The sequence below is a fragment of the Miscanthus floridulus genome, chromosome 17, assembly GCF_019320115.1.
Source record: "Miscanthus floridulus cultivar M001 chromosome 17, ASM1932011v1, whole genome shotgun sequence".
Classification (NCBI taxonomy): Eukaryota; Viridiplantae; Streptophyta; class Magnoliopsida; order Poales; family Poaceae; genus Miscanthus; species Miscanthus floridulus.
This window is the reverse complement of record NC_089596.1, coordinates 85,415,232-85,439,436: the sequence shown is the minus strand read 5'-3', so window position 1 is coordinate 85,439,436 and position 24,205 is coordinate 85,415,232. Positions and strand designations below refer to the sequence as shown.

The window sequence follows — 24,205 nt, the reverse complement described above, 5'->3', positions numbered from 1 at the left end:
CAGGCAGCGGGGAAGCGTGCGCGTTACAGAGTGTCGAACGTGTGTTTGTCTATCTCGTGAGCTCGTCCTAGAAACGGCCCCGGTCCCTCCCTTTTATAGTTGAAGGGGGGACAGGGGTGATACATGCATTCGCTACGCGGCGTCCTGTGAGCGGACGTGGTGTTTCCGAGCCCTGTAGCTTGTCACTGTGGCGGCATGGTCGACGGAGCGGCCTCTGTCCTTGATGCACTGGAGCGACGCGCCGGTCACACCCGATCCTATGCGACGTGGGAGCTCCAGTGATAACTTGACGCAGGGCATGGCGGACGACGTGCCGGTCGCTGAGTGTTGACCGCGTAAAGAGCCGAGACTCAGTTGGTGCCGAGGCCGAGGCATCGTGGAGGGCTCGGTGGGCACGAATCCCGAGGCTGCCGAGACCCTGAAGTGGATTGCCGAGGCTTGGAGGGTGCAGTTGGTCCTGTACACTGATTCCGAGGCTATTGTGGCCCGGACTTGACTCCCCACGCTGCGTTGTTCCTGGAGCAGGGGTTAGGTAGCACAGTGCAGTGCGGGCGTCGGTCGTGGGCACAGTACCGAGCACAGCGACCGGTAACCCCTGCCCTGTCCTGTCCCGGACGGCATGATGTTGATGCGACTTCCCGTCTCGTCGGCCGCTATGCTGTGTCGAGCCGTCGTCCGGCTGATGGCGCGGGAGTGGTTGGTCGCATTAATTAGACGTGACGTTCTGTCAGGGAGATCGGCCGAGGCGGAGGCGACGGGGTTGTTGCCGAGCCGGCCTCGAGCGAGGCGGAGAATCGGTACTTCGTCTGAGGCTTTACGCGCGGGGCCTCGAGCGAGACGGAGAATCGGTTCCTCGTCCGAGTCCTTTCGTGTGAGGCCTCGAGCGAGGCGAAGATTTGGTAGGCCGTCCAAGGCCTTTCGTGCGAGGCCTCGAGCGGGGCGGAGAGTCGGTAGGCCGTCCGAGGCCTCTCGTGCGAGGCGGAGAGTCGGTAGCCTCGAACAAGGCCGGGGGTTAGCCTATAGTTGTCTCTTGGCTTTGATTTGGACAGGGTCTAAACGATTTTTTCGGTTTTCATTTAGGGGACCCTTTTTATGGTTCCCGACACCATCCATCAGGCATCAGGTATGGAGCTGACAGGAAGCCTCCAAAGAAAATAGGAAAGAAAGAGGAGCAGCTAGAACCTGGAGCAGCCGGTGGGCGGCCGCCGAGCGAGCCTCGGCAGCGCGTCATCCACTCATCCTGCTCCCCGGCTTCATGTACTCTTGCTCCGCAGCCTCACGCCGCCGTAGAAGAACGCCGAGTCGCGTCCCCGTCCTACAGTCAGTGCTAGTATGCTTTCTTGCGGCCGCAAGAGCGCCGGCGGCGGGAGCGCGCGCGGTCGAGCGAGACGGAGGGGGTTCGCACGGGAAGCGCCTTCTTTTCGCCCGCAGCTGGCTGGATGCGGGCTGTGTCGTCAGATTCAACCCGGCGAAGAGTAGAGTAGAGCGCCGGCCCGTTTTCTCTCTCCGTGCCAGATCATGCCTTTTTTCCTACGTGCCAGCCGGCTGATTCAGCCTTATAATACTTGCTCTAAGGAGTTCAGCACGTGAAACAATGGCCCGTTTCGGCGATGTTTAATCGTGCGCCGCGACAGTGAACGCGGCTCCAAAGCTGTGTTTTAGGAATCATACACCGTAGTTTATTTTCTCACGTTCCATGCCGTGGACGACTGCCAGACACGTGTTTGTCACGGTGCGTTCGTGGGATTATTCTGCTTTTTTCACTCAATAGCGACGCCAACGCCGTCCCAAACACAGTCAATATAAGACATGGCTCTTGTTTATGCGCCCGTACTTCCAAAAAGGTGTTAAATGAGCTACGGATGGTGCAACAAAATTGTTCCTTGGAAGATAACTTGAGATCAATTGCCTTTTAATAAAAAAAACTTTATATTTAAAAGGGATAAGAGCAGTGGCCTTTTTATTTTATATATATTTCAAAGCTGGACGCCGTCGTTGGGTTGGGTTGGGCCGGTTTAGGCCGAGAACTGATAAGAATCTCTCACGCCACGCAACGCATGGCGCGGAGCACCGATCTCCACTTCTCCAGTCCTCCACTCGGGGATCCCCACAAAAATCCCAACAAATCGGAGGGGCTGCAGCGAAACAGATCACCCGCGCCGTCTCCAGATCGCCGCGCCCCCTGGCCTGCGGCCCTGCCGCCGCCCCGTGTGGACTGCAGCCGGCGACGCGTACGAGACGGACACACCAAGGAAGCCCGGCGTCCCCTCCTTGCCGCCGCGGTGAAATGTGGGAGGTCCAAGAGTGCCATCGATTGCCAGGGCCAAGCTGAATCGGCCTCTTCTTCTCCCTCTTCCATTCAGCCGCGACTCCTCATCAGCCAGCAGGTGCGTTTTTCCTTGGCCTGCGATGCTCTGCCCCCTCCCCCCAACCCCACCCCAAGATTGGACCTGACGCGGATTAGGGATTTTTTTTTCGAGGAAAATGTTGGTTTAATCTCCTCCGGAGGCAAAGCGTTTTTGAATCGTTGGACCTGAGGATCAGTTAATTTTCGCGCTACTTGTAGGATTTAGCAGCCTCTCTTGCTCCGAAATTGGTCATGTACTCATGTTATATACGGTGTAGTACTCATTGCTAATTGCTCAGCGTTATTTAAAGAAATGGGGGAAAAACTATATACTCTGGTGTTTTGCGTGCAATACTACCTTTGGCAGCTTGTTCTGTACTGTATCTTTTGTGCACTACATTTGCCTTTTCATGAGCTATGAGCCTATGAAGGTGTGATCTGACGTGTTGATTTTGCAGATACCATTTTGCTCACAGCTGAAGCTGGTTCACCTAGGAATGCAGAAACATGTTGTATTGCAAGAAGCAGTCATCTAAGTTCAACAAGATCATTTCCTTTCATCTGAATCAGTTCTGCTGAGTCTTCATGAGATCGTGGGGCTCAAGTCATATTTGACTGTGGTTTGGTGTCACCAGTCAATTGTGGTGCTTGTGAAATTTGTGCAGGTGTTTACATAATGGAAGACAGGAGTGTTTTAATGGAACGGTATGAAATTGGGAGACTCTTAGGGCAAGGGACCTTTGCAAAGGTATATTATGCCCGTAATCTTGCTACTGGTCAGACCGTTGCCATAAAAATGATCGATAAGGACAAGATTGTGAGGACTGGTCTCATGGATCAGATAAAGAGGGAGATATCGATAATGAGGATGGTAAGGCATCCGAACGTTCTGCAGCTTTTCGAGGTAATGGCTACCAAGAACAAGATTTACTTTGTTCTGGAGTATGCCAAAGGTGGTGAGCTTTTCAACAAGATAGCGAAGGGTAAGCTTACCGAGGAGGCTGCAAGGAAGTATTTTCAACAGTTGATCAGTGCTGTTGACTATTGCCATAGCCGAGGTGTTTATCATCGTGACTTGAAGCCTGAGAACCTGCTGCTGGATGAGAATGAAACCCTCAAGGTCTCTGATTTTGGTTTAAGTGCCTTAGCTGAGTCGAACAGACAAGATGGTCTACTCCACACTGCATGTGGTACTCCGGCTTATGTTGCTCCTGAAGTGCTCAGCAGGAAAGGCTACAGTGGTGCAAAGGCAGATGTGTGGTCTTGCGGAGTAATTTTGTTTGTGCTTGTGGCCAATTATCTTCCTTTCCATGATAAAAATCTCATAGAGATGTATAAGAAAATTTCAAAAGCCGAGTACAGATGTCCTCGTTATTTTTCTGTGGCGTTGAAGGAGCTCCTTCATGGAATCCTTGATCCAGATCCCAATATCAGGATGTCCACCTCAAGGATAAAGAAAAGTCCTTGGTACAGGAAGCCCATTGGGATGGCAGCACTGAAAAATGTAACTTCTGACAAGACCTTTGGCTTGACAGGTGATGTTGATTCCGAGAAAAATCAAGCATCATTGAGCCTGACAAACTTGAATGCATTCGACATCATTTCTTTCTCTACAGGACTTGATCTATCCGCCTTATTTGATGAGAAACATGGCCAAAGGGAGGCACGATTTACTTCCAAGGAGCCAGCAGCAGCTGTCTTTGCGATGCTGAACGAACTGGCCAGACGTTTGAAGCTTAAATTTACAAAGAAAGACAATGGTGTGTTGAATTTGGCCACAACCAAGGAAGGAAGAAAGGGCATGCTTGAGCTTGATGCTGAGATATTTGAGATTGCTCCTTCTTTCCTACTAGTCGAGTTAAAGAAGACCAATGGTGACACATTGGAGTACCAGAAGATGATGAAAGATGACATTAGGCCATCACTTAAGAATATTGTTTGGGCATGGCAAGGTGATCAGCAACAGACACGTATACTTAGACAAGCAGAACAGCAGCAGCAGCAGTCGCCACTTCCACCACTGTCACCATTTCCACCACAGCAGTCATAGGAGCTGCAAATGCCTTTCGAAAGGCAAAAGCAGAGTTTGCTGAGTCTTGGGCTCTTGGCTCTTGGCCGATTGATTGTCCTTTTTAGACTAGCAATCTACTGTAAAACTCATAAAGGTCCACATTGTTAGTGGCAATGCTGCCTTTCTGGCTCCCATTTTTATTCGTTTTTCATTTTTCGTTGAAAATGAAAAGCCTGTTTGTACAAAGGTGCTATATCTGGCATTTTCAATATGATCACTGCCAAAAGAATTCAATTAACCAGGGCAATAATACAATTGATGCTTTTCGAATTTTAGAAGATCACAAGTGGCTGGTTATAGCTGGGAAGCCAGTCATTACTGAGTCCGTGGACCGTGGTAACTGTTCTGAGGATTGCAGTTACCTTAGTGAAAGCAGCGGAACCGCATAAGATCAGGGATTCAGGGTTGATATCACCCCACTGCGGCACCGACCTTTAATTGAGAACGGAATTCAAGACTTCTCACCCTACTTTGGCTTTCAGGACCCCCCCCCCCCCATCGGTATAGAAAAGCCTACACTGCCAGCAACTCAGCAAGTGCGAATTTTCAGAATGAACTGCAATTGCAAATTAACTCGAACACAACCAGACATTACTAGGTACTAAATATCACTAGGTCAGGTAAGAAATACATTACATGAACTAACCAAGGGGACAAATGATTGTCTCGATCCTTTGTTAACAAACATTAAGAAATAAATACTTTAACAAATAAGTTGGTTACAGACAGAGAGGCAGCATGACACAGCATGTCCAGGAGATCCACGGGCAAACGTCCTGGTAGACTGGTAGTTATATGATTCGAACAACACCATCTCGTATCATTATCCTGTTTTTGTCTTGCATCCTCTGAGAGCACAAGGAAATAAAATTTTAACGCAATCGACATGCTTAGTTATATGTTACAAACCTGAAATAAAACCAGCTTGTTTTTCCATACCTCCAAAATAAACTCTACTTGGCTTCTGGTGTAAGGTGCAGTTGACTCCCTATTAACCACCTGCTCAATTTCATCAATTGACATTTGATCTATATGGTTTGCCAACACATGCTGACCCAGAATTGCTTCGAAAGCTTTAATTCTGCAGGTTATGCAAAAACAAGGGCAGCAAAGGATCAGGCATAAACAAAACAAAACAAAGCTGAATGTCCAGATTTACAGGTTATGTAGTGACCTCTCTGAAGGAACATTCTGATCATTTGAAGTGTTTCCTACATCCACATCCATTGGATCGTTTCTAGAGCTGTGAAGAGTAGAGATATTTTTAGATACAAGAATGGGGAGTAGCCAAGTAGGTTTAGATACAAGAATGGGGAGTAGCCAAGTAGGTAAGGAACAAAAGGCTGGGATGGGAAACATACTGCAAATAAGCTACTTAGTTCTTAAAAAAGTTCAGACAAGTGGGTATATGGACGAAGTTACAAAATATTAAAATCACCTTCCATGCCCATCCTCAGTGCCACCAGTTGCACCTGCATCATGATCAGCTTGCTGTTTCATCTCCATTTCTCTCTGTTCACGCTCTTCCATCTCAGTCAATTCCTTGTGGTATATTGCAAAATTTAGAACTTGCAATGCAGCCTCAACATCGGATTTCAGAACCTGCAACACAAGACATTGCCATGATGTGATCTTCTCAAGGACAAATGGCACTTAACCTTCCAAAAAATTAAACTGTTTGTAAAATGGATAAATTGCTTCATTTCTTGGTGAAGTTTCAGGAAAATTATGAGCAAACAAATAGGAACTGTGATTCATCCAGAGAGTTCTTGATGTGGGTAGGTTGCGAGTGGAATTAACAAAATACCTCATGTCTCAGTTTCATCTTGGCATGAGCTGTGGATAGACGGATTATGGTTTCCAGTGTCCTTGCTGTAATTGGAAGTGTACCTCCACCGGACTGTAAAACACAAAGGTGAACAAATGAGAGCTACAAACATATACCATTAACAAGACAGCAGACAGCCATGCTTGAATCAAACCTTTGCATTAGCACTACCATCCCTGAGCTCAGCATATGAAGTTGCAATATGATCAGATGCCTGCAGCAGAAGAATTTCAATGCTATATCTGAAGGGAGACCTTTGTATTTTGTAAGAGATTCTCTTCATCTCTTGAAGAATTGAGAATACAATAAAAAAATATTGAAATACAGGAAGTGTATTGAAGAGGAAGGAAAAAGAAAGCAGCCCACACAAGGTCACATTGCAATGAAAAATAAAGGCCTGCTTGGCAGAGTTCCAGCTCCAAGAATTTTTTGGAGCTGTGGTCATCACTTGGTCCAGAAATTCATGGATTTAGAACTGTTGGCAGATTGAGGGAATTTGATATCATACAAACTCTAAATTCTGCATGGATCAGACCTGTAGCTCTTCCATAAACACTCAAGACACTTTTCTCACCCCCAAAGGTGAGGCACACACATATGCAGTGTCACTGTATGTGCAGATGTGCAGTGAGATCCATGTCGTACAGAGTGTTATCTCATGTTGAGCTCGAATTTCAGTGCACATCCAAGCCCTCACCTTGGTGTGAGGAAAACATGGTATATTAATGCACAATAGAGGAAAATGTTACCTCGTCAGTGAGCTTTGGTTGAATAAGGTTCTTCGCATAATGAATATATTTCTTCACAAATTTGACAGTTAGCCTATCCTGCTTAGCTTTCTTTCCTCTTCTTCTATCCTGACCATGGAGCATCCTATCATACTTAACAAAAATAGCATCACCATCGTCTTCTTCAGCACATTCATCTTTATCAAGAGACCTTGCTCCTGCAGTTTATGAGGTTTGTCTTTTATTAAGCAAATGAAAAGAATTGAAGAACTGAACAAATCTATTTGACTGTAAAATAGCAAAGCTACCTCCATCATCAGTGCAATATCTATGCATTCGAGCAACGTGTTCCGAAATTTGCCGGTCAATCTCAGGATCCATTTGATCAAGAACAATAAAAAGTAAATCAAAACGGGAAAGCAGTGAATCGGGAAGCCCAATATTCTTTGTTGGCGTCAATGATCGATCATACTGTCATAAGGCCAGAAAGTATTGTCAGAAACAGCAAACAATCAAATGGACACGCTTATGGAGCTAGGGAAAGAAATGATAAGAGCTTACAGTTCCATATATTGGATTTGCTGCAGCAATTACACTACATCTCGCATTTAGCGAGGCATGTATTCCTGCCTTTGCAATGGTTACAGTTTGCTGTTCCATGACTTCATGAATAGCAACTCGGTCTTGATCATTCATTTTATCAAACTCATCAATGCAGACAACACCACGATCCGCAAGAACCATGGCACCAGCTTCAAGCCTTCTTTCCCCTGAACAGAAATTTGTCATGTGGCTTTACAGGAAATGAATACCAATGCACTAAGTAGAGTTGCTTAATTTACCAGTCTCTTGATCAGAAGTCACAGCAGCAGTCAAACCAACACCAGATGAACCCCTGCCAGTTGTTGAGATAGCCAAAGGGGCAATGTTCATGACAGCTCTTAGGAGCTGGGACTTGGCAACTGAAGGATCTCCCACCATCATCATGTTTATATCTCTGTATGCCAAAATATAGAAATAAATAAATAAAGCACAATCAATGAAATCATGTGTCAGTAATGATCTGAAACATCACTTACCCTCTCAAGTGAGTTCCATTTTTTAGATTCTTCTCAACGCCACCAAGCATCAATAGTATTACTGCCTTCTTTATCCATAGATGACCATATATGGATGGAGCAAGTGAGTTTCCCAGCACGTCAAAGGTTTCATTTCTCCTTGATATTTCTTTCATCCGCTTCAGATCTTCCCGAGTATAGACAGGCGCATTTGCCTCTTTGTTAAGAAGCGACACATTATTTGCGATAAGGACAGTTCTACAGACATAGTAATACAAAACCACATCATACTTCAGAAATAGGTAAATTGAAGCCAGCTTTGGTGAGGGTCATAGTCATAGCTGAACTAACCTGAACACACCACTAACACTTCCCTTGCTTTTCCCTGGTAGAGCCTTGTATACACCGACAATTGAGACACGGTCGCCAGGTTTGCAACAATCTACAAGATCATCTTCTACAATAACATCGACAGTTCTTGGGAGCTGTCCAGGTGCAGAATTTTCAGGCACTTCTTGCATGGACAATGTCTGGTGATCCTTGTATTCACACATTCCATACTCGGTGACCAACAAGTTACCATTCTCATCCTAGCCATTCCAGATTGAGCAGCATTACAACTACAGTACCAAAGGGGTTGGTTGAATGAAATTGCAGAGAGCAAATAGGACTATAGGAGCATACCCTTGTTGGATAAACAGAGCCAGTAGGCAAGCCTACAAATGAAGTGATGTCCCTGTATTCACGCGAGAGGAAAGCCCCAGTCACAGGGCAGAAGTGAACACTCTTAACAACTTTTGGCCTTACCAACGAGCCTGTTTTTTTCAGGAGGAAAGTAAGATTAGCACTCAAAGGTGTATAGGTACTTCACTAGGAATCTGCTGTCTATCTATGCTTAAGTATTAGTAAATTGCTGGGCACGGAGTAATAATTTGATAGACAAAGTAGTTAGCATCAAATTAGCATGCTATATGCACAGCATTAGTGATGAATTAACAGAAGTCTTTTCTAAAGTTTCATTATAAATTCGAGTAGCTCAGTCATTCTGACATTGTCATTCATGTTCAGTTTTTACTGACACAGCTAACAAGGACAATTTTACCCATTCTGTTTTGCAGTTTCCCTTTACCACAAAGGTACCAATTGAACTACCACAAAACTTCTATCCACCAGCAAGAAGAATCATAGAGTTTAATTGGAACTTGTTCAAAAGACCCTGACAACACAATCTAGTACCATGTAAACAAAGTGCATTCAACAAGCAGTATGACTGGAACCAGAGCATAACAACAATGTGATCCATCTGCTGAAAGGGAGAAGTGAGCCATTACATTTGGTGACGATGCCCTCAACGCAGACCATGGTGCCGATGAAGGAGGACATGAGATCCCTTGGCGTGACCCTGTGGAACCCGAACGGCCCCGAGAAGCCCACCATCACGCGCTCCCCTTCCTTCAAAAACTTGGGATCCAGATTTCTCGCCACCTCCGACACCGCGTCCGACGCCGGCTGCATATACTCCCCGGGGCTCCGAATCACCCTATTCACACGCAAGGGCAGACCGCATCAGCCAGGAAGGCAGGAACTTACCCAACAGAACAACAACAGAAACGCGCGAGAAGCGAGAGGAGGCAGCGGCGGGGCACCTGCGGGCGAGATCGAGGTTGTGGTTGCGGAGGTCGTCCATGCCGATGATGAGGCGGTGGCGCTTGTTCTGGACCATGTCGCGGACGGCCTGCATGTAAACCCCCTTCCCGACCTGCGGTGGGAGGCAAGAGCGTCAGCCGAGGACCCAGCGAACCGGCGGCGGCGGCGGCGGCGGCGCTAGGGACAGGGAGGGGACTTACGTCTTGATCGAGGAAGTCGAGGAAGGCGCGCTTGTGCGCCGCCATGGCCTCCTCGTTGACGTCCATGGCTGCCTGCGGCTTCGGATACGGAACGCGAGGCCGGAAGAGAGCAAGCGGGGCTGAGGAAGGGTCCGCGGCGCGGGAATGGGGGCTGCGGCGGGCGGGCGGGTTTGGATTTGAGGGTAGAGGGTGGGGATGAAGGCGGCGCGTTTTGGCGGGAGTTGGCGCGCGGTGTGGCGGGAAGATGTGGTTTTCGCGCGCTCCGGTACGCGGACTGGGGGCGCAGGGGCAGCGGCTCCTTGGGCTCTTGGATGACGCGGGCTCATCATCAGCAGATTCCGTGGTCCATGGGCTTTTGGTGGGGCGTTCGGCTGCCCTGAAATTCAGCCGGCAAACACTGTTTGTGGATGGAAAACACTGTTCACTCTCTCACTTCCAAATTTCTCCGAGCGAACAGGCCCCGATCACAGTATCACATGCGCGACATTTAGAGAAAGAGAGGCCGTAGTTGAGGCCCACTGTGAGAAAAAGAAAATGTTGGCAGAGGCAGAGGATGCGCGAGCCCATCGGCGAGCACTGGTAACATTTGGCCCAGTAAGGAGTGCGGCTAGGTTGCGATGGCCCCGCGTTCCCCTCCTTGTTCAGAGCCGGCGCACGCCCTCCACCGCCGGCCGCCGCGCATGATGCCTCGCGAGGTCGCGTCTAACGCCGGATTCACAGTGATGTGTATTACTTGCCGGGCGGTGAATGAGTTGTTGAACGGCATGCACGCAGACAATGATGAGCGCCCGCATAGGCTCGGAATATTCACAAAGAGAGCGCTGTGGCAATTCGCCAACTCGAGACAACACGCCAGGTATGTATTAACGTACTTCCTGACCACACTACGAAACCATTTACTACGTCTGACCCTTCAATAGCAAGTGTGGCCAGAAGAGGGAGTAGCTGCTAAAAATACCAACTTTGTTCATAGATCTAACTAATTACAAATGTAACGATTATTCCCATCTCTTATAATAAAATATATAAACGACTAAAGCGCGGCTGAGCTCTGACCATCCAAACTAAACTAGCTGAAGCCACCATGAGTGCAGGCCTTCCTCCTCCTATGCCTCTGCTTCGCGAGCAGCAGCGCATACACGACGAACCCCATCCTCTTCCTCCTCGGCCGGAACTGCTTGCGAGAAGCGCAGTCGTGGTCTATCCTCAACGGAGAGAACATTTCGTACTTCTGGCTCAGGATCTGCCCGAGAGAAACCTTCTTCCTCGTGTTCGCGGTCTTCGTCATCTCAAGCTCGCGGTCCAGCTTCATGCTCAAGATCTGTCCGATGGACACTGTCTTCACGTTGTTTGGACCCGTGGTCACCAGGCTCAGGCCGTTCACATCATATATCCCAGAGCCTGCTGCTCTCCGGGGTGTTGCCAGTGCCGTGTTCTTGAATTTTACAGAACTGTTGCTGATCGGGCGCCAGTTCTGGATTATTTGGTCCGACCGCAGTTTTCGGAGCGTCTCTTCAGCTGCTAGCTTGGCTTTGTTTTCAGATTCCTCCCTCTTCTGCGCCTCCTCCAGAGCCTTCCTGCTCGTCTCGACAGCTGCCATTGCTTCCTCCACTCTTTCCAAGAGTTCTAGCTTACACTGGTTTGCTTGATCGAGCTCTTGCATTGCTGCGTCAATTTTCTTCCTAGCGGCACCGTCAGCTTCTTGTGCTTTGAGCACAAACGTAGAGTGCTCCTCGACAGAAAGTGTGACATCAGAAGTAGTGGAGTTCAGGTCCCATCCGTTGCTCAGTTTTTTCGTCTCTGCAAGAGCAATAGATTCTCCTCGTTGGGAAGCCTCCTTCAGTTTCTCAGCCATGACGATTCTGAACTGCAGAGTCTTTGTCTTAGACCTTGTATGCTCGATTGCAGCTGTCAATTCGCAAATCCCGTTCCGCAAATCGTCTGACACCTTCTTGTGCTTTGCTTTCTCAGCATTCAAGTGCTTCATCTGCAACCAGATTTCAGAAGGCTCAAGGACAGGTTGTGGAGTTTTTACCGCTTGCAGCTGTGCAACTGTTTTGGTCAAATCTGCTTCTAATGATGAAGACTTCCCCAGGTTGAATTGTAACCTTTCACGGGTTTTCTCAAGTGACCTTTTCTCCTTCTCTATCTGGCTCCTCAACATGTTGGCAGTGTCTGTGTTAAGGAAAGCTTTTGCCTGATTCAGCTTGATCAGTGTGGTTAGTGGGCACTGTGTACCTTTTGTGCTCTGGATTGGTGGCTCGGTATGGCTACTGGATTTTTGTTCGACAGCAGGAAGTGGATGTACCTTCTCCGTATCAGAATGGCCTTTTGCAGCATTTGTGTCCTCCGCTGTTACCTTCTCTATTTGTACTTTCAAGCCATCTATAACCTGCTTTGTTTCCTGTAGTTCTTTCAAGACCTTAAATGTTTCCTTTTCCTTAACAAAAAGTTCCATCTCCAGCTTCACTGTTTGTTCCTCAACTTTCATAAGTTCTTCTTCCTGAAATAAATGATGTCCATGAACAGAGTAAGAATACAGATTTTATTTATGAAGGACAGAAATGAACTGTACAGTGTACACAGACAAATTCACAGAGGGGGAACACTTTCTTTGAAGAGATATGTTCCAAATGTCTACAAAATTGGACATCTAATGCGAAAGTGAAGAATAAAGTTCTCACTGAAACCTCCTTATATATTCTGAATAACATGGCGATCAATAGCCAACCAAACATCAAATAGAAAAAGGGCGTACCCAGTGCAGAGAGCTCCCGCTCTGTGCGGGGTCTGGGGAAGGGTGTCAGTGGCAAGCCTTACCCTCGCCTGTGCAATGCGAGGAGACCGCGACTCGAACCCGGGACCTTCCGGTCACAGGCGGTAAGACTCTACCGCTTGCACCAGGCCCGCCCTTCAACCAAACATCAAATAGAAGATACAAAAAAAATTGGCAACAATGACAACCTGTAATTCCAACTTAAATTTCCATGGGTTACTTCATCAGTCCTCACCATTCAATTCATAAGAAATATACTTGGGAGAATTAACCACCTGCTAGTATCATGTGTATTCTCCCGCCAAGTGTGGTTCAATATTCTTCAGAGGGTCGGCCTGCAGGACCTTTCTCCCCAGCCCGAAGACATCTCCTTTGATGACTGGTGGGCAGGCATGAACAGTGGAATCGATGGTCAGGCGAGAAAGGGTCTGAATTCTCTCATCATTCTAGGAGCATGGTCTATTTGGAACCACCGTAACATATGTGTGTTTGATGGGATTCAGCCTAGTCTTAATAGGATTTTAGCTGCAGTTAAGGACGAACTACACCTCTGGAGTCTGGCCGGAGCTCGAGGAGTTTCCCATCTCCTTGCTCTAGAGCCAGCCAATGGGTGAGTTCTGCTCCTACTAGTGGTCAAGGGTCAGGTCTTTGTCTAGAGAGAGACGGTTTGTGCCTTGTGAAGTGTGTTGGGGTGTGTTTGGTGTTGTAAGGGGTTTCTAAGCCCCTGTTTTTTCTTCTTAATATAATGATACACAGCTCTCCTACGTGTTCGAGAAAAAAAAAAGAAATATTGAAAAGCATTGGTACTCTCTCCGTTCCAAATTATAAGTCGCTTTGATTTTTTTTTTGTACATTCATTTTGCTATACATTTAAATATAATATATGTCTAGATACACAGTAAATTCTATGTATCAAAAAAGTCAAAACGACTTATAATTTGGGACGGAGGGAGAAACATACTACGGACCTGTTCGGCTTACCCCATATTCGGTTTGTTCGGCTTCTTTTTTCAGCCGGAACAATGTTTTTCTCTCACAACAATTTAGCCGGAACGGTGTTTTTCAGCTAGTTTCAGACCAGCGAACGGAGCCTACACTGAAAGGCTTTCAAAGAAACATTAAAATACGATTATTCAATGCTACTAAGTTTATCATTGGATGCCTCACATGTTCGGCTAATGCCAAAATTGTCGGCATCGCTTCCTGTACTCTGGCCTAAGCACTTCCACACTAGGACCTGTATCAAATGCCAGATTAACAGTAGTATTCACATGCCTAGAAATAATGCCAATAGTTTACTTAGTTGTCTCCTGGAGTAATAAGACATTAAAAGCAAAACTTCCTCCAAGTGGTGACAAACCAGGACCCCAAGCAAATTAGTCCTGTCTTGAGAGCAAGTATATTTGGAAAAGGCAATAATAAGAACTATATGAGGTTGTATTTGTATATTGGACAAAACACCGGCTAAGTTATTGCCCTTGGTCAAATTGCTTGAATTTGTAATGAACTGTAGCAATTCATCTTTGCTAGTCAGCTGTAATGCTGTACTACTACCTTTACATCCTGTTAAGCCGCACTATATTTCATCTCTTTCAGGATACAGTCATACAGAGGCTGGTAACTGCTGGCGACTGCTCATAATTCATAACCCAACAACATCAAGATCTAATAGTGGACCTCTATTCCTCGCAATGTCGGACCGAATAGGACACCCAGCTTACTACTAACTGCTAGCTAGGAGCGGTGGTGGCCGAAATTTTTGCAATATCAAAATTGAAAACTGCTAGCTAGTAGTAGTAAATGCCATCATGCATTTGGCTCCTTTCGGCTCCAGATTGATACCAAAGTCCCACAGCCACAGTGGCCCGTCACAATCACCCACAGCAATGACGCCAACCACTTCGCCGAAACCCGAAAAGAATGCTGCGTACTACTCCGTAGTTCGGATGTCGTCTGCGCAGCCCTCCCCCAAATTAAAACCAGAAACCTAATACGAACAGCATTGCTACTAGTAGAAAGCAAATTGGAAGTAAAACCCTCGCGTTTATGAATTGCTATCCTTCAAATCCAGCCGATCTCAAACTAAATTGATCAAGAAATGCGAAGGCGCGTTGAAAAAGGGCACTAGCTGAGAAAGCGGCGCGATGGCAAGCATGCCGCCGCCACCCTCCTGCGCTGCGCCTGCGCTTTGAAAAGCGAAAGGCCACTGCCGCGCTTTGCATAAACTAAAGCCGCAAGCAAAAGGTACCCGGGGCGCGGGCTCCGGTTGACTGACTGACCTCTGGGCGGAGGTGGACGGGCGGCGGCGCCTGCGGGTGGCGCCACTGGGAGACGGCGGCCGCCCCGCCGCCGAACAGGTCGACGGCCTGGCGCACGGACTGGAACGGCGACGCCGTGTCCACCTCGCCGCGCCCCCGCATTGCCGCCGCCGCCGCAAGGTTCGCCTGCTCGCCGCCCCCTGCTGGGACGCCGCCGACGGCGCGATGCGCCGCCACTTCCGCCATCGCGGCCGTCCGAGGAGCGCTGGCTGATGAGTGTAGCGGAGTGGGGTGTGGGGAGCGGCGAGCGGGGCAAGGGCAATGGGATGAGCGTCCCGTCCTGTCCTGCCCGGGACCGTGAGCGCTGCTGCGGGTTTTCGGCTCTCGCTGTCCGTAGCGGCAGCGTGCGGATGCCGGAGTGGGGTGGGGTGCGTGTGCGTCCGCTTTAGCGCGGCGCGGCGTTGGCGGGGAGACGTAAAAGAAAGTAGCACTACTCGTCTCGCCTGCTTGGTGACGACGAGCCTAGGTGCGCACTCTCCCCTGGAGCGGGACGAAAAGGCTGTGCTGCCTGCTGGTGCCGGTGGATGCGCGGATAATAAAAACTCGAAACAACAGCAGTTTTCAGTTTTCACCCGTGCCCGCTGACGAAACTGACGAGGTGGGGAACGGGTGGGTGGCGCGGCGGTCCGGTCGGCCCAATTTTTTATATTTTAGTCTTTTTTTTTTAGTTTCACAAATAGACTTACAATAAAAAGAATTTAGAAAATGAACTCTTAGCTCAGCGTTATTGGTGCTGGCGCCGAGCTCACACATCTCTACGCCAGCGTCTCTGGTGCCAAGCTCCTGGGCACGATAGATGACATGGCAGTGAGCTCGACGCCAGAGTGATTGGCGCCGATCTCGGCGTCGTAGATCTTGGTGCCGAGCTCGGCGCCAGTCACTCTGGTGTCAAGCTCGGCGCCAGTCACTCTGGGGGCCGAGCTCACTGTCATTTAACCTCGGGCAACTTTCCTGTTCGAGCGTTCTTCCTCTTCTTTTTTCTTCCTCTCGGGTTTTTTCTCTTCCCACTTCACCCTACCTCACGAATCGGTATATTGGACCTTGGAAACTTTGATTTGATCCGTAGATCTTCGAGAGCAAGGTATTCCCGCTCCCCTCTTAGTTTTTTTCACATCGATTCGATATGTATTAGTCGGATTTTTGAACGTAATAATCGTCATCACTTAGGGTTTCATTGTATCCATCAATATATGTATTATATAACCGTAGAATGATGCCAAGGCATGGAAAAGCTAGTAAACCTAGGCGCATGTAGTTCTGTTATGGGTTCATTGTTGTGCATCAAATGAAAAACCATAGGTTTATGATTTAATGTTAATTGCTTTGGGTTCTTAGAACAAAATTTGTTGTATTGTAGTTATGGTTTTCATTGACATTTATTTGTGATGTTTTGATTTATGTTTGTTAAATTACATCTGTTTTGTTAGATGCAAGAAATATTTCACGAGGAGTTTTGGCGAAAACAGGGTCGTCCTCGAGAATTATACCCCGACGCGTCTAGCAAAGATGCCCTCGTCCCTCCTGACCTCTCTGTCCCTAATTATGACTGTGGTTTTCCGGCTCATATTTTCAATCGAAATATCTGAACACAGCGGCGCGTTGCTTCTACACGTGCAGTCGTTTTAATATAAGAAATTGTTTCCACTATCATTTTTCTTTATTTGTATAAGTATGCTACTAATATTATGTTGGAATCTCGTTGTGTAGGACCATGAGAGGTGCTTTTTCTTTCAGTGGGTCGATGGTGCAGACAAGTTTGATCCTAGGTACCTCTTTTTCGACGATTGGTTTAGAGGGAGACATCCACGTGAGCACTTCAAGCGGTGGGTTCCACCCCCCTAACCCTCCACCAATGACGGCTAAGGAGAAGCACCTAGCCGCAGTTAGACGACTCGAGGAACCTCCTCTGTATGATTGTAGAGATCGAGCTATGATAAACCTTGAGAATACGTTGGAGTTTGTATGTCCAAACAAGCGTTTGTATGTCCAAACAAGCATGAAGTAAGTGCAAAATGTATGTGTTGAAATGTTAAGCTATATGTGTTCATGTACTAATGTCTACTTATTTAGGTGTTTTCGATGGCGAAGTGTCGTTTCAAGGAGTGGTTGTATGGTCCTAAGAACTAATGATCGGAAGAACCGCGAAAGGTTAAGGAAAAGAAGAAATAAAGGGTAATTTACAAAGCACCTCCTGTCATGTGCGAATGTGGTGTTAAATCCAACTATGATCTAGTCCCTTCGGAGCTTGGAATAGGCCATTATTGCGGCCATATGGTTGAGTATGATGAAGTTGGTTATTTTTGTGGTAAACATAAAATCGTATTTTGTTTCTTTTGCTAAGACATATATGATAGAATTTTCTGTTTGAATAGAGCAATAGGAAATGCAGGTGGGAATGTTATGATGGTCAAGCTAAGTTCTTGGATGAACTGAAGAAGATGCAAGTAATTGCACGAAAGAGGGGATATGGACCTGACTACGTCAATCTATTCGTTAAACATCACAAATAAAAGATGCGTGAGTTTGCTAGACAACGCGGTATTTGTAATCCGATCGATGTTGAGCTTAACAAATGGGGATTGGAGAGACGGATGACGTTAGAGGAGGAGAGGGCAAGGAATGAGACAAGAGAGGAGACAAGAGTACAAATGCAAGTCTTGAACAAGCATGTTGTTGCATTATGTGCCAGTGAGTGCTTGAAAGTATTTTTTTCGTTGCCTGATTTTAAATATAATATAATCGCGTTGCTAACTGATTGCATTTCATACATGAAGGGATTGGTTGCAGCGAGGAACATGCCGCAGAGCTGGCTCGTGCAAGGTATGAGGAGAAGAAGTTAGATGAGCATAGATCGCTAGTTGATCGCACCATTCTATCACCGATTGTGTTGTCTGATGAGGGGGACGAGAATGAGAACGACACTAGCAGACTGAGTGAGCTCATTGCTCTAGCAGAGGCGGGCTTACAGGCACAGGAGGCTGAGGACGATACTGGCAGATTGAGCGAGCTCATCGCTCTAGCAGAGGCGGGCTTACAGGTAGAGGAGGCTGAGGAAGACACTAGCAGACTGAGTGAGCTCTAGCAGAGATGGGCTTACAGGCGGAGGAGGATGACGACGCATTCTTCACTCAGGGTGCAGCGGCCACAGATGAAGCGGAGGCCGCTTACTACAGGCGATAGGCAGGTCAAAGCAACGCAGGTGAGCCTAGCCACGGTAACAGGGTTATAGTAGAGGACTGGTACTTGGATGATGAGTTGCTTACTCAGTATGTTTCAGACTGAGGATTTAGAAGTGTATTTGCCCCTATGTGTATTGTCGGCACGTACTTCTAGTATTATTATGTTGTTTAATGTGGCATAGTATTGAACTTTTCATTATGTGGTTGTTTTCATTATTTATGGTCTCAATATTCCGCTTAATGTTACGGACGTATTGAAATGTGAACACGTGCTGCAAATAAAACCTAACGACGTACGACATTATATAATTCAACACATGAAACACATGAAATGGTATGTGAGAACATGTACCGAACCTGGGTACAGAGTTTTCTTCGACTAAACCTAACATGTCTTAGGTAATTAAAGCAAACAATAAACATATAGATGTGGCATGTGAAAAAGATAAAGTCATCCTAGTAGTATGGCCACATAGCAAATTATGTTGCACCTTCTCCATAGTAGCCTCCCGTTGTTGTTGTTGATGGTGACAGGGTTGATGGGGGAGGTCCCTTGTTCTTGTGGTTAGGGCAGGTGCAATATGGATCATTACAGAGTGCCTCCTGTGAATCGGCACCATTGTTGTTGTCGTCCTGTCCGTCGTCCTTGTAACCGCTGCTAACTTCCCTTTCTAGATCGAAGATACGGTCCTATAGGTAGTAGATGTACTCCGCATGCGAATAAATAGGTCGAGGATCGACCCAGCTACTGAACCCATAGTTTTCTTCGGCCAAGGATCATCATTAGAATCAAGAGCCCTAGCCATCTCATATGGCTCTGAATCATGCATAATTTCAACACTATTAGAGCCACGGAATCCATCTTCAAAGTGCACTTGCGCAGCAACAGGGGGCACATCCACATTCTTAGGAATGTCTCCTGCAACATTAGTAGAGAAATAAGGAAAGAATAAAAGAAATAGATATAAGAAACAGGGTAAGCTCCCAAAAACCATGCAGTTAAGACACTTACTCGGATGATTCTATGTCAAAGGGATCTCATAAGGAGGATCTACCATGGAAACATGAGTCTGACAACCATCTCCAACTACCGCATTGGGGGCAGATTGAGCATCGGGAACCGTAGGTGCAATCTGCACATGCAGATAAGGTTCCCGAATGGGAGGGTCGATGTGTGCCTAATGATCCATTACTGGGGTAAACCCATGAGGGATGGGATCGACTAACACCCGACGCACAACCACGTCCAAACATTGCAGTGGCTCTTCATAGCCGATCTCACATAGTTCTCTTACTGATCCGCACAATCAATTGAGATCATTCGCCTGAATATGTTGGGAGGAGAACCTAGGTGCAGTACACCATCAACTGCAATGCCATCATCTCCAAGGAAATGCAGCTCCTCCCGAGCCCTTGCAACCATCTCACTAAATGAAGGCCTATCATTAAATAGCACAGGCACGCTTTGTATGTCAACAAACTCAACATATCCATAGCGATCGCTTTCAACGGTGCCTCCATGATATATGATAACTAGATTGTCCATCTAGTTCAAACACGTAACGAAACACGTGTGATTTAGTCCAAATTAGACGATAGATAGTACCTAACAAGTACTTTCTAACTATAAACTAAGTAAATAAGATAATAACTACGTATATATATACAGTGTACTCACTAAATAGCTAGATCATATGTAGTTAACTAAATATGTAACTAAATATGTAAGTAGCTATCTAACTATATCTATGTACCTATGTATCTATTTTTCTATCTATCGACATATATATTTCACTAGATCACTAACTAAATCAACTACCTGAGTCATCACATTAACTAGTAAATAACAAATGCCAACTAAGTAGGTACATTGCATATTCATAATTTTTACCTTTCCAACGACTGATCCGCGGACGTCGACGGAGTCACAGCGGATGAATGGCGTGGGTCAGGCCGACGATTAGGGCCGGTGGTGGCACGACCGGGCGCTGCAGGTGGTGGGGTCAGCGGTGGCGCGACCGACGACAGCGGTGGCGCGCGGCGAGCGCGGGATGCTCGAGGCTCCGCGCAGCGAGTACGGCTCGATGGGCGTGGGAGGCACGACGGCCGCGACTGAGGATGGTGGTGGAGGGCGGCAAGGCGGGGCGAGGCCGGCGGTGGAGGGTGGCAAGGCGGGGCATGGGCTGTCTGCTGGGGCACGGCGCGGGGCGGCCTCGGGGTGGTCGCGGGGCTCGAGGCGCGGTGGCACAGGCGCGGGCGAGGGCGTGGCGCGGTGCGGCGCGAGCGAAGGCAGCCGGTGGAGGCAAGGGTGTGGGCGGTGGCAGCGGAGCTCGGCTATGCTAGGGCGAGAGAGGGAGAGGAAGAGAGGAAGAGAGGCGCGGGGTGCATAGGTATTAAAGGCTCGGCGCTAGTCACTCTGTCGCCGAGCTCGGCGCCAAGATCTACGGCGCCGAGCTCACTGCCATGTCATCTACCGTGCCCAGGAGCTCGGCGCCAGAGACGCTGGTGCTAAGACGTGTTAGCTCGGTGCTAGCACAAATGGCGCCGAGCTAAGGGTCCTTTTTCTGAATTCTTTCTGTCAGGGGTCTATTTGTGAGAAACTTTCAAAAAAATGGCTAAAATGTAAAAAATTCGGTCCGGTCGGTGTCTTCCGTTGGGGGTTGGTGGCTGCCGGTCGAGGACTAACCTGTAGTGTAGGTCGTATAGCCTGTAGCTTGGTGTCGGTGTTTCGTACAAGCACCGGCAAGTAAATTTATAGTAATGCGCGTTAGGCTCGGATGGTGCGCTAAAGGACACAAGATTTATACTGGTTCGGGCGGAACGTCCCTACGTCCAGTTTGCTGCTGCTTGTGTTATTAGCACCGTGAACGGTCTGTAGTAAGGGGTACAAACGATCGAGAGAGGGACTGGTCCCAAGTCTCTGATGGAAGGGTTGAAAGGTGGTCAAGAGCTTCGTAGCCGCTTGACTGTGTGTATGAGTGCGTTTTCTTGTTCGGTCTTATTTTTCGGTCCCCCTGATGGAGGAAGCGCATCCCCTTTTATAGATGAAGGGGCTGGCTTTACAAGGGTGAGGGCTCTAGGACGCGTACTCTATTTAGTCTTGTGGCTCACGTCTACCCGGTCAGGTCCTTCATTCTGATGAGTGTGAAGGAAGATAAGTGCTTACAATGTTGTCGATGTCTCTGTAGGATGTCAGGTTAGTCACAGAATTCTGCCCTACGCAGGGTATGGGCTGTAGTACAGTGGTTTGGACTTACGAGCCTCCCCCAGCCTTGCTCCGCACGCCTTCTGGTTCCTATGAGTCCTTGTTGGAGGAACGCGGGGTCGGGGTCCGGTGTAGCGCCATGGCTAAGGCCTTCTGACTGGGTGGACCTAAGGGGTCGGGAAGCGGGCGCCGCTCCCTCGGGTCCACAGCGTGGTGACGGAATATCCGTCGTTCGTGGAGATAGCAAATCCCTTCCTGGAGCGTAGCGGTTGTCGTATATCTTCGTCGGGTTCCATGTCCCAGAGCTAAAGGCGGCGCCTACAACTCTACAGGGCGAGGTGCACGCACCTGTAATGCCTTTTGGGTTCTGCGGCGCTCAGAAGGGTCTAAAGCATCAGTCCTGTCGTTCCCTGGCAGTCCTTTTCCTGCCAGGGCGCAGGGTATGGTCCTTGGAGCTATGGTTGACCCGAACGTCTTGTCTCGTCCTGTACCCATCATCATGAGGGATAGATATTGATCAGGGCGAGGCTCGTTCTTGGCCATCGGGTGAGACGGAGACCAATCCCTATCTCTTGGGCGAGACTAACCCCGCCCCTCCGGGATCGAGCGAGGCGGAATCCATCCCTCAGCCCTCGGGCAAGACCGAGCCCGCCCTAAAGGCGTCGGGCGAGACGGAGTTTAACCTTGAGCCTTTGGGCGAGGCAGGGTTATCCCACAAAGGCGTCGGGTGAGGCTGACCCCGCCCCTCTAGGATCGGGCGAGGCAGAATCCATCCCTCAGCCCTCGAGCGAGACCGAGCCCACCCTAAAGGTGTCGGGCGAGATGGAGTTTATCCCTCGGCCCTCGAGCGAGACCGAGCCCGTCCCAAAGGTGTCGGGCGAAGCGGAACCGAACTCCTGTCACTCGAACAAGGGATGACACGGTGCCCTTATGCGTCCAGAAGTTTTTCACGTTCGGTGGTTATTGGTTCCACCTTCTGGGGTACCCTGGTATTAGGTCCCTGACAGTAGCCCCCGAGCCTCTAGGTGATTCGAGTAGAACCGCCTGGAGGGTGTTTTTGACTTCGTCGAAGTTACTTTGTCGAAGGGTGCGCGCGAGCGCACCCGATGGGTGTAGCCCCCGAGCCCTCGGGTGATTCGAGTAGAGTCGCCCAGGGGGTTGTATCGGCCCCTTCACGGGTAAGGCTGAAGGACTTAGTTTTTTATTAGCTGGATGTTTTTCCGAGTGGGTCGTGGCATCCCGTTCACTGGGAACTGATTCGGGGCTAACCTAACTGGTGCTTCTGCCCTTGATTTTGGATCGTTCGTGGATCCCTTCTTAGTTGGGCCGGCCGGCGAGCTTCTGGGCCCTAGGTGGGCCAAAGAGAAAAGAACAGGCCTTTGTGGCTTGCGTTTCCCCGGTGGGTAGAGAGTCCGGATTTGCTTGGGGAAGGCGAACCGTCCGCCGAGATTTTTTGGGGTGAGAGGATAGAGACTACGGGCGCGTGTCCCGCGACGTGACGTGGTGGCGCGCGTGGCAGGCCCAGAGATCGAGGCAGACGGTTGCCCTTCTCGCGTCCGTCACCCCCTATAAAACCACGGGGTTCGCCCCCAAGGTTCCGTATTTCGCTCCCCTGCCCTTGCATTCTGAAACATCCGCCACCAATCGTCCCAGCCTCTCGCGCCCGCATCGCCACCGTCGACCGGCCTGCGTTCGTGTTCTAGCCGCCATCAAGCTCGCGCCTACCCTTCCCCCCTACTGCTTTAATGGAGTTGTGGGGCAGATCAAGCATCACCTCCCGGCGTCTGGAGGGCCTCGTCCACCGTGGCCTTCTCCGCCCACTGTCCGCCATCCAGGAGTGGTTGCTTCCTGGCGACGAGGGTGAGCCGGTGCCACCTGAAGGGTATGTCGTCTCTTTTGCTATCTTCCATGAGCGGGGATTCGGGGTACCCGCGCATAGATTCCTTCGGGGGCTGTTAGATTACTATGAGGTAGAGCTGCAGCATCTAACTCCCAATGGGATTCAGCATATGGCAGCGTTTGTTGCCCTGTGCGAGGGTTTCCTGGGGATCGATCCCCATTTTGATCTGTGGCGGTATTTCTTTAACATTAGTCTGTCAAAGAGGAAGATTGGGGGGAAGGATGTGAACGCACCGATGGGATGTGCCAGTATTCATCTACGCCATACCCGGTCGAAGGGTTACCCATACATGCGTCTGGCGACATCCAACAAGGGATGGCACTCGCAGTGGTTTTATGTTAGGGATGATGCGAGTGCCACCCTACCGAAGTATACTGGGCGTCTTATTGTGGACGTTCCGGAGTCATGGGGCTGGGGCGTCTAGTCCAAAGACAAGAAACACATCACCGACCTTCTTTCCACCCTCCAAGCCCTGAAGGGCCGGGGTGTAAAGGGGACAGGGATCATCGGTGCCTACCATGCTAGGAGGGTGGCGCCCCTAATGGCGCGTGTGCTTCCCTTGCATCGGATGATGCCTGGGATATTGTTCGAGGGGACGGTGCTTGTTGATGAGGCGCTCCCTTACTCGGAAGTGGCGTAGCGCATCAAGGAGGCGATGGAGCCGATGAAGGATTCTGCGGGCAGAGTCCTCGACATTGTGTATCCGGTGCCCGGACACCCCCCAATGTGGCCAGAGCCTGGGTTCTTTGAATTCGTAAGCCCTCCTCTCCCATGCTCTTTTCTTTTTTCCTGGATCTCCATTTTTTTAACACTTGCTTTATGACGTTAGGACCAGCCGAGGGTGCTGGTCTTTAAGGACAGCCCGGTTCCACTGCCGAAGGACAAGGTCGTGGCAGCGGCGAATCGACTCACGGCCGAGCGGGACAAGCAAGCAAGGGAAGAGATGAA

At 48.9% G+C, this 24,205-nt stretch overlaps 3 protein-coding genes across 4 annotated transcripts; 1 reads left to right on the top strand and 2 right to left on the bottom strand.

Moving 5' to 3' along the window:
* Positions 1 to 2,015: 2,015 nt before the first annotated feature.
* Positions 2,016 to 4,685, top strand: LOC136516304 (CBL-interacting protein kinase 28-like). Its single transcript, XM_066509665.1, has 2 exons — positions 2,016 to 2,387; positions 2,806 to 4,685. Exon 2 carries the CDS (start codon positions 3,024 to 3,026, stop codon positions 4,395 to 4,397), a length of 1,374 nt encoding a protein of 457 aa, XP_066365762.1. The 5' UTR covers positions 2,016 to 2,387; positions 2,806 to 3,023; the 3' UTR covers positions 4,398 to 4,685.
* Positions 4,686 to 4,982: 297 nt separating this feature from the next.
* Positions 4,983 to 10,039, bottom strand: LOC136516301 (DNA replication licensing factor MCM3 homolog 3-like). The gene is made up of 16 exons (XM_066509662.1): positions 9,880 to 10,039; positions 9,679 to 9,791; positions 9,364 to 9,572; positions 8,717 to 8,847; positions 8,384 to 8,622; positions 8,054 to 8,290; positions 7,817 to 7,971; positions 7,536 to 7,744; positions 7,283 to 7,445; positions 6,996 to 7,192; positions 6,401 to 6,460; positions 6,226 to 6,318; positions 5,857 to 6,020; positions 5,593 to 5,661; positions 5,358 to 5,499; positions 4,983 to 5,266 (listed from the first exon to the last, which is right to left on the bottom strand). Exons 1-16 carry the CDS (start codon positions 9,943 to 9,945, stop codon positions 5,210 to 5,212), a joined length of 2,304 nt encoding a protein of 767 aa, XP_066365759.1. The 5' UTR covers positions 9,946 to 10,039; the 3' UTR covers positions 4,983 to 5,209.
* A 699-nt stretch (positions 10,040 to 10,738) lies between these two features.
* LOC136516302 (WEB family protein At2g38370-like) lies at positions 10,739 to 15,440 on the bottom strand. 2 transcript variants are annotated; one of them, XM_066509663.1, is made up of 2 exons: positions 14,935 to 15,440; positions 10,739 to 12,382 (listed from the first exon to the last, which is right to left on the bottom strand). In XM_066509663.1, exons 1-2 carry the CDS (start codon positions 15,157 to 15,159, stop codon positions 10,949 to 10,951), a joined length of 1,659 nt encoding a protein of 552 aa, XP_066365760.1. In that variant the 5' UTR covers positions 15,160 to 15,440; the 3' UTR covers positions 10,739 to 10,948. The 2 variants fall into 2 exon arrangements, with proteins under 2 accessions (XP_066365760.1, XP_066365761.1); XM_066509664.1 differs by lacking the exon at positions 14,935 to 15,440 and adding an exon at positions 12,931 to 13,402.
* Positions 15,441 to 24,205: the final 8,765 nt, after the last annotated feature.